Below are 17,132 nucleotides of genomic sequence, written 5' to 3' on the forward strand. Positions count from 1 at the left end.
ATCCAACTTCATCTAAAATAGATTTTATCTTTACCCCATAATTACATTCCAACGTGCAGTCATAATGTGTCTTGATGTCTGCACCTGCGACTTCATTCAAGTCCATCACCCATTGTCCGTTGTGAACCAGATAGATTGGGTTTAAAAGGAACTTTCTGCAGACTCATGATCCTGGAAATATTTTGTTGCTTCCTTAAAACTGAAGATTATTGTAGCAGGATGTTTGATTCCTTGTTTGAGTCCCTCACCGTGTACTTTTGTTATGATCTCTTGAAACTGGGCCCGACTTTTAGCTGTGTGAGCTGTCAGATCTGGGAACCTCTCAGCGTCATTCCACGAAAATGCAGCTCTTCCTGCTGCTACAAATCTTTGTACTTCCACCATCATTACTAGTTATGTAGTTCTTTAATTTGATCAACTCACCTGATGCAACTCCTATAAAGCTTGGGATGGTTGGGCCTTATCATATCTTTAATAACTCACAGTGTTCTGTTACCCCTCTGCAACAATGCACTCACAGACGTCCAGTTAAACTGAGTCTCTCAAAGTAGTATGGGAGGTAAAACCTTCAGTTATACGGCCCCTCTCCTTTGGAATCATCTACCAGTCAGGGTCCTGGAGGCAGACACTCTCTCTACTTTTAAGAGTAAGCTCAACAGTATTTTCTGTAGTCAGCTTGTAGTTGGGCTTGCTCAGGCCAGTTCTTAGGATACAACTACTGGGGAACATGAAACACCAAGCTCCTGCCCCTCTCTCTATCTGTATCTTTGTTCTTGCTCTTGTTTCCTAGGTTCTCTTAGTGACAGAAGTTTGTCTTTTTGTTTGGTATCTGTTTCCCCTAACTGGTCATTTAAAAGTATTTCTTTTGCTATTTATTTCCTACCATTGTTTTCATCGTTCAGTTAAGTCCTATGACAAAGCTTGGACACAGCTTGTACATGTGATAATGAGAGTCAGGAGAAGCTGTAGTTATTGCTACACTGTCAACCGGCAGCTCCATCCACCTTATTCTTTCCCCTCTTCATATGTGTCATGGAAAGCTTCGTTCTAAACTTTATTTAAATTTACAATTCTTTTTATTGTTACATATAGAGTTGCAAAATTCCGGGAATTCTTAAAGTTGGTAACTTTCCATGGGAATTAACAGGAATTTAGGCAAGGCAGCTTTATTTGTATAGTGCATTTTAATTTAATTTATGGGAATAAACAGGAATTGACTAAATTGAAGGTTCGCTCTTAATAGGGAACTTAAATATAGTTGGGGGAAATATATTTTAGCATAATCCTGACTAAAACAACCAGATTTCATCAAGTACAGTTGAATATCTCTGCTATTCCTCAATCACATGAACATAGCACACTGCTTAATGCAGGGCTATTGAGACCACGCCCCCTACATGCACTGTGCATTCCTCCATCACATGCACACATGATGTCTAGAATCCTGCAGAGGCTAGGCTTGAGAAGCTTGAGGGAAGATGCTTTTCATTTAACATTTTGAATGGGACTTTGTTGGGATTGCATTTTTGTTCATTTTTGAATGGGTTGGGTCGGGGGGATGAGTAATATTTAACTCAACATTCATGTTTTTGTTCTTCAATTAAAGAATTGATTGTTCAATAAAATATTTAACACTTGATAAAGTTCTACTTACAAATCAATCTGTTTTAATTGTATTATTTTGGATGGATGTCTGCTTATAACAACAAATATTTATGCTTGGATATGATACCTTTACATTAAATTACCCTCAATTCCCATAATTCCCATGGAAAGTTTTCAATTTGGAATATTTCCAAAATTCCTCAGCTTAACCTCCCATGGAAATTTAATGTAAACGTTCCACCCCTTTGCAACCCTAGTTACATAATTGTTATTTGAATGTAACATTTGTATGAATATAATATCCATACACCAAAACTTTGTAGCTGCCATTTACCTTGTTTAATTGATATGTACATGCAACCTCAGTGTACACTAACAACAGCCCTCCCTCGTGCACAGACAAAGAATGAAACATAAAGAATGAAACACAGAGTAGTCTTTGATCAGTATTGAGGAAACTAACTCATGGTCGTATTCAGTAAGCGTCAGTAGCAGCTGGGGGTGAGCCCACCAGAGCTCAGTTGATCTCGTTTTCATGGAGGATTAGAGTTTATCTATCTGCTTCACATCCCATGATGATTCACAGGACACTATGTAGTGAGGACCTTCAAACAGCAGACAGCTGACCGAGCAGGAGGACCAAGACTTTTACTTACACCAAACGTTGTACATGTTTTGTGTCTGAATCTCAGTAAGAACAAGAATAATTCTAAATGTATATTGTTATAAATAAAGGGGAATTATTTTATGAGTGTCTTTATTTTGATTAATTTAACAGGCTCTATTGATTAAAACAAATCTTACTACTGCCTTTGGATCAGTAACTTTTGTGTGTTTTTATGAGATCTTGCACATCAACACAGAAACAGAAGCAGACCAGCAACTCCTACTCCAGCTCTGAAACCATCTTCTATTCTAAACAGAAAGGATTATCTCTGTGGGGGTCAGTTCTTTCTGTTTTAGACCAATAACAGATGTAGTGTCTAACGCCTCTTACTATCACATCTTCAGTTTATTTTACTTTCAGGGGACATTTTGCACCAAAGAAACACAAGAGGTTGAGGAGAGAAAAGGAAACATCGCCCTAACAGTAACAATCCCCTCCATCTGACCTCCCAAACAAAGCTGAGCTTCATTTTCAACAAACATCAACGAGATGAAAAGCTTGGCAGAAGCCGGAGATAGATAAACAAACCAGACTGCTCTGATAAAACATTTTGACTGCTTTAACCTTACATGACTTCAGAATGAAGATGACCTACCTCCCCCGCACTGGACAGTACAGTCCTGCCAGCTGCTGTGTGTCCAGATGTAGAGATACTCTGGTTCTCTATGCTCCTCACCGCTCCTGTCCTGACTGATGTTCAGAGACACCGTGTACTCGTAGTGGATCCCATAGCTCTGGTCATGGAAGAGCAGCACCTGGGAAGACGACAAGTATATAATCCCTGACTGAAGCCATGAAAACCCAGACATGGTGGGCTCTTCTAACCTTCATATATAATGTTTGACTAACAACCCTAAATATCGAGTGTTTATCAATCAAGTGTTGAACACATATACTAGGTGACAAACATATCTATATTGCATGCAACACAATCACTACTTTATTATAAGAATAAACATGAAAAACAGATGCAGTGAACTGCCCTGTACAAGGAGGGGTAAGGATAGTCGTAAATATGGCACAGAGGGCTGTTTGAAGGTAGACCAGAAGGGGGGGCTAAGAGAGCTGATAAGCACTCCCCGTGACCGATGTATGAACCTCTGAGGAGGGGTAGGGTTTCAGTGCCTGAGATGTAGCATTCTCAGCGGAACAGTGTGCCAACATGCTAACATAGGTTTTTTTTTGCATATCTAGAGTATGACGTCATATCAAACAGAGGATGATTCCTCTGAGTCGCTGCTGTAGACGTCCTCCTGCTGTGGACGTGCTGGACTCCAGCAGCAACAGCTACAGCTACTGCTACTACTACTACTCTCTCTTATTCTCCTCTAACCCTCTTTCCAGACCCAACTCGGTTGAGGCAGATGTCTGTCTAACATGAGTCTGGTTCTGCTCGAGGTTTCTGCCTGTTAAAGGAAGATTTTCCTCGCTGCTGTAACTAGCTAAATACTGAGAGGTGCAATGCTCATTAAGTTGGGGTCAGACTGAGTCTTATCCTGTCTTGGTGTTGGGTCTTTGTTAATAATTTAAAGCTGCTGTGAGGAACTTTTGTTTTGTATCGATTCTGGCGCCCCCTTGTGGACAAAGTGATACCTCTTATCTCTTGTCCTATACATGCAAAAGTAGTGTTTTCAACAAAAACCTCATCCTGTTGTCTTTTAACAGTCAACTTTATCAGGCAGTGTGATTATTTTCCATGAAAACAGTCAATAAAGGCTGTTTCTGAAGCAAGATGTCCATCATCTGGTCTGACACCTACCCCCTCAGGACGGTTTCAGGCATTCAAAATGACAACAGAGAAGATGTCAGCGTTGCTGCTGATGGTCTTGTTTGCTATTGAAGGTCATAAAGAGGCATCAGTATCATTTTCAGTTTGTTTCTCAGCCAGTTCAAAACTCCTCACAGGGCCTTTAACATAGAGTGGTCCAGACCCTCTGTTTGTAAAAGCGTCTTGAGAGAATGTTTGTTGTGACTTTTTTTTGCCTTTTATAGGACAGCTGAAGAGAGACAGGAAACGTGGGGAGTAGAGAGTGGGGTAAGACATGCAGGATATGGTCAGGGCCGGGAGTCGAACCAGCGACCTCTGCGACAAGGACCATGGCCTCTGTATGTGGGGCGCTTAGACCGCTAGGCCACCAGCGCTCCAAAAATGTCTAAGTTTAATGTTAGTTTGATCCACAAGGAGGCTGATAAGAACACACCGCTATAAGCCCTACTGACCGTGGAATCACTGGGACTTTTTTATCTAGTTTAATAAATGATCATTTCTGAATATAAAAATATTTTTTGAATCAAAATTTACAACAATGTGTTTATTTCTTTAGCTAGTGGCAAAAAGGTAATAAGCAGGAACATGTATAGTGAGCTGGTTGTTCTTGAGGAGGAACCATTTTTAGATGAGACAGAGAGAGCTGTGCTGCTCACCCTGTCAGGATTACAATTCACTTTAACTCACTCACTCACTGTGTATTTTTATGTTAATTAGTACACTTACAACTAAGTGCATTTGTCTGTACTTAATTAGCATACAACTGATAACTTTAAGTCTTAAAAATATATAACTTCAATATCCCCAATGAGTTTTATGATATATAAACAACAGAATGCGTCTCTCATGTGGATAGAACTAACCAGTATCAAACTACTTTCAATCAGAGGTCAGTCTCATGTGATGTGTGATTACCATCAGGTGTAAGGGGGTCTTGGTGGGTCCCTTGGCAGACATCTTCTCCCACAGTCCTCTTCTAACGTAGCGCACTGTGGTGCCAGCCAGCTCGAACTCTCCTGGGAGCTCAATCTTCCAGTCGCTGTTAATGGATCTCTTACTGGAGTCTTTCAGGGCTGTGAAGAAGCACATCAGGTCAGAGGAGACACTGCTACACACTCTGACCCTTTGTGGGCTTCATTCCTACTAAACAGGTGTCACAGATCATTCCTGATTACCCTTATCATCTGAGCTCTGGTGTGTGAATGTTTTATCATCTGCAGATCTGTCCACTTTCAGTTTATGAGCAGTTGTTGTGTTGAGACCATAGACTGTATAATTAATGGACGTAGTATCCGTGACGTCACCCATCTGTTTCTGAAGCACTGTAGGGCTTCCTGTAAACATGTTTATTTCTGCTGTAAAGATTGTCTTCTTTGAATTGGTGTGTTTGTGGTTTCAGGTACTCCTGGAGCCAGCCTCAAGAGGACAATCAAGAAACTGCAGATTTTAACACTTCCACATTGGCTTCAATTCTCATGACCGGAGGTTGCTGCTTGGTTGAGACTGAAGATTCAACATGACAGAGAGTTACTACTAGAGGTGTTGTTTTTTAACGGCCTAATTTGATGTAGACCCCGATCTTATTGGATACTGAAACAGAAACAGGTTGTATCTTCTGCAGTGCAACCTCAGTCTTAACAGCAAAGTTGAAACACACGCTACCTTGATTGCATTCTTTGCACCATTCATCATAGTTCTGCACTAGCTTGATACATTTTCACTAAGACGCTGCAAACTGAGCTGACTTCAGTGATGACATGTTTACTTCATAGACAACATGCAGCATGTGATGTCTTTGTTGTTGCTCTATCACACATGTAAATGGGCCTGGTTTATATTGAACTTTCTCAGTCCTCTGACCACTCAAGGTGCTTTTACACTATACAGTCATGGCCAAACGTTTTGAGAATGACACAACTATTAATTTTCACAAAGTCTGCTGTTTCAGTTTTTATAATGGCAATTTGCATATACTCCAGAATGTTATGAGGAGTGATCAGCTCAACTGCAATTAATTGCAAAGTCCCTCTTTGCCTTGAAAATGAACTTTATCACCAAAAACACATTTCCACTGCATTTCAGCCCTGCCACAAAAGGACCAGCTAACATCATTTCAATGACACGAAGGTGTCACACACATTAACACAGGTGTGGGTGTTGATGAGGACAAGGCTGGCGATCAATCTGTCATGATTGAGTGACTGGACACTTTAAAAGGAAGATGGTGCATGACACCATTGTTCCTCATCTGTTAGCCATGGTTACCTGCAAGGAAACACGTGCAGCCATCATTGCATTGCACAAAAAGGGCCTAACAGGGAAGTTTATAGCAGCGAGTAAGACTGCACCTCAGTCAACCGTCTATCCAATTATCAAGAACTTCAAGGAGAGAGGTTCAATTGTTGCCAAACAGGCTCCAGGGCGCCCAAGAAAGTCCAGCAAGCGCCAGGACCGTCTCCTGAAGGTGTTACAGCTGCGGGATCGGGCCACCACCAGTGCAGAGCTTGCTCAGGAATGGCAGCAGGCAGGTGTGAGTGCATCTGCACGCACAGTGAGGTGAAGACTTTTGGAGGAAGGCCTGGTGTCAAGGAGGGCAGCAAAGAAGCCACTTCTCTCCAGTAAAAACATCAGGGACAGACTGATATTCTGCAGAAGGTACAGGGACTGGACTGCTGAGGACTGGGGTAAAGTCATTTTCTCTGATGAATCCCCTTTCCCATTGTTTGGGGCATCTGGAGGAAGGCTTGTTTGGAGAAGACGAGGTGAGCGCTACCATCAGTCCTGTCTCTTGCCAACAGTGAAGCATCCTGAGACCAATTATGTGTGGGGTTGCTTTTTGGTCAAGGGAGTGGGCTCTCTCACAATCTTGCCTAAAAACACAGCCATGAATAAAGAATGGTACCAGAACGTCCTCTGAGAGCAACTTCTCCCAACCATCCAAGGGCAGTTTGGTGATGAAGAATGCCTTTTCCAGCATGATGGAGCACCTTGCCATAAAGCAAAAGTCATAACAAAATGGCTCGGGGAACAAAACATTAAGATTTTGGGCCCTTGGCCAGGAAACTCCCCAGATCTTAATCCCATTGAGAACTTGTGGTCAATCCTCAAGAGGCGGGTGGACAATCAAAAACCCACAAATTCTGACAAACTCCAAGCATTGATTATGCAAGAATGGACTGCCATCAGTCAGGATTTGGTCCAGAAGTTGATTGACAGCATGCCAGGGAGAATTGCAGAGGTCTTGAAAAAGAAGGGTCAACACTGCAAATATTGACTTATTGTATGAATTCTGTGTAATTCTCAATAAAAGCTTTTGATACTTATGAAATGCTTCTAATTGTATTTCATTATACCATAGAAACATCTGACAAAAACACCTAAAAACCCTGAAGCAGCAGACTTTGTGAAAATGTAATATTTGTGTCATTCTCAATACTTTTGGCCATGACTGTATACGTCACATTCACCCATTCACAAAACTTTCATGCACTACTAGCAGAGACTGCAATTTAAAGAGCCCATCAGTATTAACTAATCCCATTCATACACTGCTTGCACAGCCGCAGAGGCCGATGGGGTTAAGTGTCTTGCCCAAGGACACTTCAGCATGTGGACAGCAGGACCCCAACCACCCACGTCCTCCACCACTGAGCCACAGAAAGAGGATGGAATCACAATGAACAGCGAGAAAAAGAAGATAAGCCCACACACTTAGTCACAAGTGGCACTGAGTAAGTGTGTGGGCTTGTCTTCTTTTCTGGCAGCTGAGTAAAGAGAAACAGGAATATCTTTAACTTAGTGGTGATCATCCTCAAGGACTTTGATGAAATAAAACACATGCATCCCTACCCAGAAAGCTATGTGACGGTTTGTCTTCCACGACTTTGATCCGTCTGGCTCCTGCAGGGATAACCACAGCCTCGATGTAGCCTGATCACAGACACAGAAAACGAGGTGGAAACGGTGTCAGAGACAGTGCAGACAGGAGCACAAAACGTTTGAAGTTAACAGCTTAAGTCAAAAGTCAGACACATTTCAACATTTTTTGTCTGACTTTTGAAACACAGATTTCTCAGGCATATAGAGGTGGACATGGAGACAGAGACAGGCTGGTGACTGCTGTACTGATATCAGAGATGCTTCACCTGCTGTGCCACTGAAAGTAGTCTCTGATGTATCAGATACATTTTTTGTGTTAATTGTTGAAGGACTATACCAGTGTTTTGGCACTACACATTTCCTGTGCTACAAGATAAGTCCTGACCCCTTTTGAAGAAAGTTGCACTGTTAGCTGTTGAGTAAGTGGAAGATTGTCATGGCTGAAGTAAAAGTGAAAAAGCATTATTACCCTGCGTATCTAATGTGTTTAATAATTGATTCTGATTGGTCGCTCTACATTTCAGAGCTTAACTGAGCCAAATCAAAACATATTTGGAATTTTGAACCTCATGTAGGACGTTTATATGCTTGCATTTTGGGACATAAGATCCTAAGTAACATAGTTTAGGGTTTCCTTGGATTTGGGTCAAGTTGCTTTACAAACTTGTGAATGTCAATGCTGCAGCCTATAACGGTGAAAGCCCCTGATTGGTGACCACATGAAAAGATAATGCAGGTAACCCACATTATGAAAACATAAACAATATTAAAGTGTGAGTTTTAATGTTTGCACATGGTTGACTTCACATTCATATTGAATTGATCAGAGTGGAAACAAAGTGTTCAGTGTTATCAGATGTGACCCAGTTGAATTCTCCCTTGCTGTCTTGGACACAGACACTCTCGAATCTGGACACAGTCAGGGGAGAGCAGGAGACCAGCTGTTTTTCTGGCAGGGCGAGGAAGCCTGTGAAAGAAACAGCTCAGTGGTGGAGTGCTAACACAGCAAAAAAGAGCTGCCTTCCTGTGCACACCAACTGTTCTTTATAAAAGGGAGGAGGAGAGAGAGAAGGAGACAAAGACCGGCTGCCTGCTGGATCAGTCAGTTATTGACTCGTGTTGGAGGCTGTATTTTCAGAGTGAAACCATCAATACATTCAAGCTCTGGATATTATGATATTAAAACTTTAAACAGACTGAATCAAGAGTTTATCAGCAGTACTAAACACAGTGAGTCATCACACCTGATATGATGCTATCACAAACAACCCTTACCCTAGTGATCAGTGGTGTGCATGTTGTTTGTGATTGAATTCTTCATTTTTTTAATGCATCCTGTATATGAGTTACTAAGGAAGAGTAGTAGGGCAACTGAAAATCAAAAAATAAAAATTAAGGTCCAATATTTCTTTTTGTTATTATTCTGAGAAAAAACTATTCTTTCAGAATTCTGACTTCAATCTCAAAATTCTGACTTCAATCTCAGAATTCTGATTTTGACTTTTTCTCAGAATTCTGACTTCAATCTCAAAATTCTGACTTCAATCTCAGAATTCTGATTTTGACTTTTTCTCAGAATTCTGACTTTAATCTTAGAATTCTGACTTTAATCTCAAAATTCTGACTTTAATCTCAGAATTCTGATTTTGACTTTTTCTCAGAATTCTGACTTTAATCTTAGAATTCTGACTTTAATCTCAGAATTCTGACTTTAATCTCAGAATTCTGCCTTTAATCTTAGAATTCTGCCTTTAATCTTAGAATTCTGACTTTAATCTCAGAATTCTGACTTTAATCTCAGAATTCTGCCTTTAATCTTACAATTCTGACTTTAATCTTAGAATTCTGACTTTAATCTTAGAATTCTGACTTTAATCTTAGAATCCTTCCTTTAATCTCAGAATTCTGACTTTAATCTCAGAATTCTGACTTTAATCTCAGGATTCTGACTTTAATCTCAGAATTCTGCCTTTAATCTTACAATTCTGACTTTAATCTTAGAATTCTGACTTTAATCTTAGAATTCTGACTTTAATCTTAGAATCCTTCCTTTAATCTCAGAATTCTGACTTTAATCTCAGAATTCTGACTTTAATCTCAGGATTCTGACTTTAATCTCAGGATTCTGACTTTAATCTCAGAATTCTGACTTTAATCTCAGGATTCTGACTTTAATCTTAGAATCCTGCCTTTAATCTTAGAATCCTGCCTTTAATCTCAGAATTCTGACTTTAATCTTAGAATTCTGACTTTAATCTCAGGATTCTGACTTTAATCTTAGAATCCTGACTTTAATCTCAGGATTCTGACTTTAATCTTAGAATCCTGACTTTTTTCTCAGAATTCTGACTTCAATCTCAAAATTCTGACTTTAATCTCAGAATTCTGAATCCTTCCTTTAATCTCAGAATTCTGAATTCTGACTTTTTCTCAGAATTCTGACTTTAATCTTAGAATCCTGCCTTTAATCTCAGAATTCTGACTTTAATCTCAGAATTCTGACTTTAATCTTAGAATTCTGAGATTAGACTTTAGACTTTGAGATTTGGATATTTTATAGGAATCAAAGGACAATGGTTGGGTAAACTCCTTAGGTGACCTTCACTGTCATGGAAAGAATAGTAAAAAAAAAACGTATGAGTTTGGCGTTAGGCATTAAAAAATAAACCTGTGTCCTGGGTCTAACCACCCCAACCTCAGCCTTAAGAAGACTTCTTTTTCTTAACTGACAAATCTGTTGAGCTGTTCATGAGTAGCTATCTTGCATAGCTACCAGGAAATCTTGACATTGTTTAGATTTGACATATAAGGCATCATTCACCACCACCACAACAACAACAGCTTAACATAACCTTTTCCTATATCAGTAAACAGCATCACAGACTTGCTGCATTGGCAAATGTGTGTCTTTTTTATTTTTTTATCTATTTTTTTTTACAGATATTAAGCGCAAATATCCTACTTTTGCTAATGTCACTGGTCCGTAATGATAACACAGCTCCTACTTGGTTAGCCTGCTGGCTGGTTCTAAATGATCGTTGTATATGACAGGGGTTCCAAAAGTGTGGGTCGGGACCCCTTGGGGGGTCGCTAGACACAAATGGGGGGTCGTGAGATGTGTTCCAGTATGTTATTTTTATCAAGTTATCTAAAATTTGTACCTTTTACCCATTATAATAAAAAATATCAACAAAAATAGTAGCTAACCTTTAAATAAAACCTTGAAAATATAAAATGTAATGAGTTTTCTGCCTTTCTTTTCTCCAGATGACTCCTAAGTTTGGGGTTAGTGAACAGTTAATTATCGAAGGCATCAGTATCAGTAGGTTCATTCATAACAGCACAGGAAACACAGACACATGCTCATATAGGTAGGGTCATTTTCTGCAGACCAGCTAAATGAAGCCACGTTAAATCACTTTGAGGGACGGTGGGGGGTCGCGGGTCTTTGGCACCTATATTTTGGGGATCGAGGGCTGAAAAGTTGGGGAGCTCCTGGTATACAAGATAATTTCATTAATACTTATAATAATAATAATACATTTTATTTATATAGCACCTATTAAAAACATGTTTACAAAGTGCTTTACAGAGTGCAAGACATAGCGAGTGAAAACACAAGAGGTTTAAAAGAGGGCAAGGATGTGGCTTGCCTGATCTCCTCCGACAGGTCATTCCAGAGTGACGGGGCCCAGACTGCAAAGGCCCGGTCACCTCTGGTTTTTAACTTCACCCTTGGAAGCTCCAAGAGGGACCTACCGGAAGATCTCAGGCAGCAGTTGGGGACATACATTTAACTTCATTCACTTAGGTACTCTGGGGCCAGTCCATTTATGGCTTTAAAAGTGAGAGTTAAAATCTTAAAATCAATTCTAAAACCCACAGGTAACCAGTGAAGAGAGGCTGAAATTGGTGTGATGTGTTCCCTTTTCTTGGTGTGTGTGAGGACTCTGGCAGTGGCGTTTTGGACTAACTGGAGTTTTGAGAGGTTGTGTTTTCTTAGGCAGCTGTGGAGTGAGTTACAATAATCTAATTGGGAAGTGATGAATGCATGGCTGATGATTTCTAGGTTATGGTGTGAAAGGAAGGGCCTGATCTGAGAGATTTTGCGTAGCTGACAGAAACAAGACTGGTCTGTGGTTTTGATAGGTTGGTTGAAGTTAAGGTCTTCATCAAAGGGGATGCCAATATTCTTGCAGTGGGGGGTGACAGGAGAACCAAGCTGAAGCGAGGAGAGAATCTGTGATGAGTGTGGACCTATGAGCATGATTTTGGATTTGTCTGTGTTGAGTTAGAGGAAATTGTGCGACAGCCATACTTTAACTTCATTCAGACAGGAGTGGAGTGAGGACAGTTGGTTATGATTAGACGGGTCAAAGGAAAAGTAGAGCATAAAAATGGAAAATGATATTGTGACTAGGGATTAAATAATCACATGGTGATGAACATTACAATTTGAATCCATCTACTGGCTTTTAGAGGGACACAATAACTAACATGATAATCTTTATCCTCCTCTGAAGAATGAGTCCTCTGTGCAGTCAGTAAACCTGTGCAAATTGTCAGCTCTCATAAAGCAGGACTCTTCATGAAGAGTTTAAAGTTTGAGACGACTGATGGAGAAGCTGAGAACTCTGTCCTCTACATCATTGTCATAATTTCAGTAACACGGACAGTGGTGGTGAAGTCAAGTCTAGTGTTCACAGTTTGTAGTTAAACACACAGTTGTTGTAGCGAGACGCCAACACAGTAATGTCAGCATGTCAGCCTCTGGTAATGTTGGATTTGGCTCTACTTTAACGGCACATTAGAACATTATGGAGAAGAAGTTCCAGCAGAAATGACACTGAAAGAGTTTCTGCAGCTTCATAGTGCTAAGCTTAACACCACAGACCAAGCGGCCCAGTTTCACACACTGGGAGAGAGAACGCACGTTATCCACCCTGGATGTTAAATAAGATTTGATTTGAGGTTTAAAGTCACTGTTCACTGAAACACACTGCTTCTGTAGTTCAGTTCAAAATTTAAATACACTTGAGGTCAAAATGATTAGCCCCCCTTGTGAAATCAGATAAAACCCTTGATTTCTCCACGAAAATGACCATTAAAAACAAGTGTTTATAGTTTATGTGTTTCCAAAATAACAAAGTTAAAATGTTCACTATGTTTGACTTGGATATTTTATTGATGCAATGAATTGAAACAAGAAAAGGTAAAAATGGCATGTCCAAAATTATTAGCCTCCTGGCCATAAGTAGTCAATAGTGCGCCCGTTCTGAGCCACACCTGACAACAACCTCTTCAAGTAGTTCTCTACAAGGTTGGCACATGTCTCTGGAGGGATTTTGGCCCATTTTTCCAATGCAAATTGTTCCAGCTGCTCCAAAGTACATGGTTTCTGAGCATGGACATTCACTTTGAGCACCCGCCACAGATTCTCCACAGGATTTAGATCTGGGCTCTGTACGGGCCACTCCAGGACCTTGGTTTTGGTGTCCTTTAAGAACTGTTTGACCAATTTTGACGTAAGCTTTGGATCATTGTCTTGCTGGAAGACCCAGCGCCGACCAAGCCTAGACTAAGAGCAGAGTTCTTCACATGATCCCTCAAAATGTCAACATAACTTTCTTTTTTCATGATGCCATGCACCAGAACAAGATGTCCTGTGCCTGAGGCTGCAAAACAGCCCCACTGTATGATGCTCCCTCCACCATGTTTACTTCTGAGGGCCGTGTTCTAAGGGTTGAAGGACTCTACCTTTCTTGGCCAAACATGAACAACATCCATGTGCCCAAAAAGTTCCATCAGATTAAAGGATGGACTTCCAAAACTCATCTTTACCTTTCAAATGTTCTCGGGCAAACCTCAGTCTGGCTCTGATGTGCCGCTCTTTGAGTAAAGGGGTTCTTCTGGGACGATGGTCCTGAAGCCCACTACGATGAAGATCCCTCACAACTGTGCTCCTTCAAACATCAACTCCAGAGAAGGTCAGGTCAGCAACAATCACCTTGGCAGATGTCCGGGGCTTCTTGCTGACATCTTCAACTACTTTCCTCTCCAAAGTTCTTGAAATCTTGTGTTTTCTACCACGCCCAGGTTTGTTTCTAACAGAGTTTGTCTCCTTGTACTTTACAATGATGCAACATACAGCTATTCTAGACACTGTAAAACGCCTGGACATGACAGTATAGCCTTCCCCCTTATTATGAGCCTCAATTATCTTCTTTCTGAGCTCAAGACTGATTTCCATTGTCTTTGGCATGGTTAGTAAGAGTAGTCTCTCTCAGTAACGTGTTCAAGTGCCCTGTTTGGAGTCCCTTAAGTAAATCTCAATGCTGTTTGGATCCTCAGGTGTTGTTAGGAAGCCAACAGACCTACAGGTGTTGTTAGGAAACAAACTGACTGCTCAGGTGTGTTTTAAAAGTAAAAATTAACTGGGGGGCTAATAATTTTGACCGACCCATTTTTCACTATATTTGATATAAAGTTATCCTAAAAATGTATTTTACATTCCAAAATGTACCAAAGCTACTAAAGAACACTGGTGAATGTTTGCTTATATCAAGTTGTATCAATGATTCAAACATTGGGCAGAATTTAAGGAAAATGTTCCAGAATTCCTGGGGGGCTAATCATTTTGACCTCAAGTGTACATACTTGCAAAAACACAGGTACAGTCCTGAGAATGACATTCAGCTTTTCTTCTCCTGGAATAAAAAAAGGGTTAATATAATACCCCACCATGACAACTGGACCTTTACCAGGTATGTTGGGTTAATCGTGGACATGAATGTTTTAGGCTCTATATCATCTCTGAGTCACAGTCAGCCACCAGCCTTTCTCTGCACACAGCTTTTAAAGGACAGTGTTTCATGGTTACAAAACAACTTCATACTTACCAACACTTCATGAGAGTCCTTCTACACACACTTACACACCCTGAGGACACAGCAGCTTCTGACTGACAGTCTGTCAGTGTGAGGGGGAATCAACACAGACACACAACACAGCAGCAAACATTTTGTCAAATGAACACAAAGGATGAAATGCAAAAATGTTGAGGTTGATGTAACAGTGATTGATCATCAGGTGAACTCTAGGTTTCTATGAGGACAGAAAGCACAATAGTGTTGAAAATGTGCTTCAACAGGAAAATAAACCCTTCAGTGTTATTGCCCTGCTATCATAAGTTGTTTAATTCTCCTCTACTTCAGTAACTTTCCTCCTTGTTTATGCTTTTGCTTTGGTAAAAAGCTTCTCATAAGCTGCTGTATAACCCTACAGCTGATATAAGACAGGTGTCCACATTAACACATCGCTGGAATCTAACACTATATTTCTCTTAGTCATCTCACAAGAGTCCACCTTTTGGATTTGCAATTTTGAGAACTGGAGCATTACATGTAGACCCTGCTAAAGTTCTCTCTGGTGTACTTCCCATTCATCTGGGGATTGTAACCGAGACTCACCAACATCAAAAATAAATACACATGAGCCTTACAGCTTTCCACACACAACCATTTTTACAAGAATCGTCTGCACTCTTTACTGAGGTTGATCCAAAGTAACACAGAAGGAGAGATTATGTGATAATGAGACACACTCATTCACAAAGCATCATCTCACTGCAATGACATCATTTTCAAGTGCAAACAGCTAAGTGCAGTTAGAATTACATTTGTGGCGTCTGCTGAGAGACGGTGGTACCTGCAGGACAGTTTGAAGCACACATCTATTGCTGACTTGACCCTGCACCCACAGATTTCTATTCTTAACATAAAATGTTCAAAAAGAGTTTCAGATTTTGGTCATTCAAATCATGATGGGCGGTTCAGTGCTTTTAATTGGCTGTTTTTGTTCATTGTCACAAGCACAGTTAAACACTTCACAAGGATTCACAAGTAGCTTTTAGCTGCAATTTTGGTGGTCACTGCTGTTGTCAAAGACAACAGGGACTCCTGAATTAACTGTTCTAGCAACATGTTGCCTTACAGAGACAGTAACAAATGTGTTGTTATTATTCTAGCAAGGCCTTTGTTCCTTCCATTTGCATGGTTAATGAGTTGCCTGTTGTTATTCATGTATTCAAGACTGTGATTAACCCCAGCTTGCAAACTGTTAGCCTGTTGGTTTGTTGATGCACAAAGCTGCCTGTAAACAAGCAGAAGGCAGGGTGTCACAAACTTCGACATATTGTCAAAGTGTGCCTTCTTCATGCACATGTTGGTTTGAAACTTAAAAAGATGTAAGTGTTTATTTGGAAATCTGTGGGAAGCTTGTGCAGCATGCACATTAAGGTTTTTTGCCTCTGTGGATCAGTGGAAAATATGCAGGGCCAAAACATACTGAATAATCCTTTCAGTCAAGCATTTGAAAATACTTCCACCACTGCTTACAGGACTCTGGTCATGTCTCTGATGGAACTTTTGAATCGACTGTTTAGCTAACTTTGGACACCTCTGATGATTTTTGCATTTCAAGCTTTGCGTTCATGATACAAAATTGTGTGAGCCTTTAGATGAAACTGATCCTGCATAGATCTTTTCTGAGGGTTTGAGCGATTCGTATCCACACAAACAAACACACCACCCCCTCCTGAAAGCCCACCAGCACGATCCAACAGCCCGCCACCAGCCTGCACACCAACAGTTACACACAGCCTGCTGTGGGCTCACCTGGGTTTACGGGCAGCAAATGCCAAAAATGTGATATTTTATTCAGCACTTAAATGTCAAATTTGAAACGTTTCTAACATTTTATTACAAATGACTGTTCTCTCTCACGTCTGCTGGCAGGAGCAGCCGGGAGAAGGAAACACCTCGGATGAAAGGAATGCGTCCCTGGCACAACTCTCGTCTGGATAATGAGGTAACGAGGTCAAACAGCTGCTTATGTAACTGAAACAAAGCTTTTTCTCAAGATCAAGACAAAATCCTGCACCCAGGGGAGCCCACAGATAACTGCTGATCTCATCTACCTACAGTGAATCACTGCAGCAGTGCACAAAATAGACACACACAATGCACACACCCACACCCACACACACACAGTGCATGCACCTTACATGAGAAACACTTGGGGACAGCTCTGGGTCTAGCCATCACACAGGTAGATACCCTCTTACACTGCCTAGTGGTGACTGGAGGACAAGACAAGGAGGTGATCACATGTCCTGTGGACCACGCCAGTATGTGCATGCTCATGTGCACACAC

General features: G+C 40.8%; 1 protein-coding gene across 2 annotated transcripts in view; it reads right to left on the minus strand.

The window, feature by feature from the left end:
- adamts17 (ADAM metallopeptidase with thrombospondin type 1 motif, 17) overlaps positions 1-17,132 on the minus strand; it is a 142,577-nt gene that overhangs the window by 11,796 nt on the left and 113,649 nt on the right. Inside the window, exons 16-19 of one of the 2 annotated variants that reach the window (XM_034680807.1) lie at positions 16,984-17,058; positions 7,890-7,970; positions 4,956-5,113; positions 2,868-3,027 (exon numbers count right to left, since the gene is read on the minus strand). In XM_034680807.1, coding sequence (XP_034536698.1) covers positions 2,868-3,027; positions 4,956-5,113; positions 7,890-7,970; positions 16,984-17,058 — 474 coding nt within the window. The remainder of the gene's footprint in view (positions 1-2,867; positions 3,028-4,955; positions 5,114-7,889; positions 7,971-16,983; positions 17,059-17,132) is intronic. The other variant, XM_034680808.1, reaches the window with a different exon arrangement.

The sequence above is a fragment of the Notolabrus celidotus genome, chromosome 3 (assembly GCF_009762535.1).
Source record: "Notolabrus celidotus isolate fNotCel1 chromosome 3, fNotCel1.pri, whole genome shotgun sequence".
NCBI lineage: Eukaryota > Metazoa > Chordata > Actinopteri > Labriformes > Labridae > Notolabrus > Notolabrus celidotus.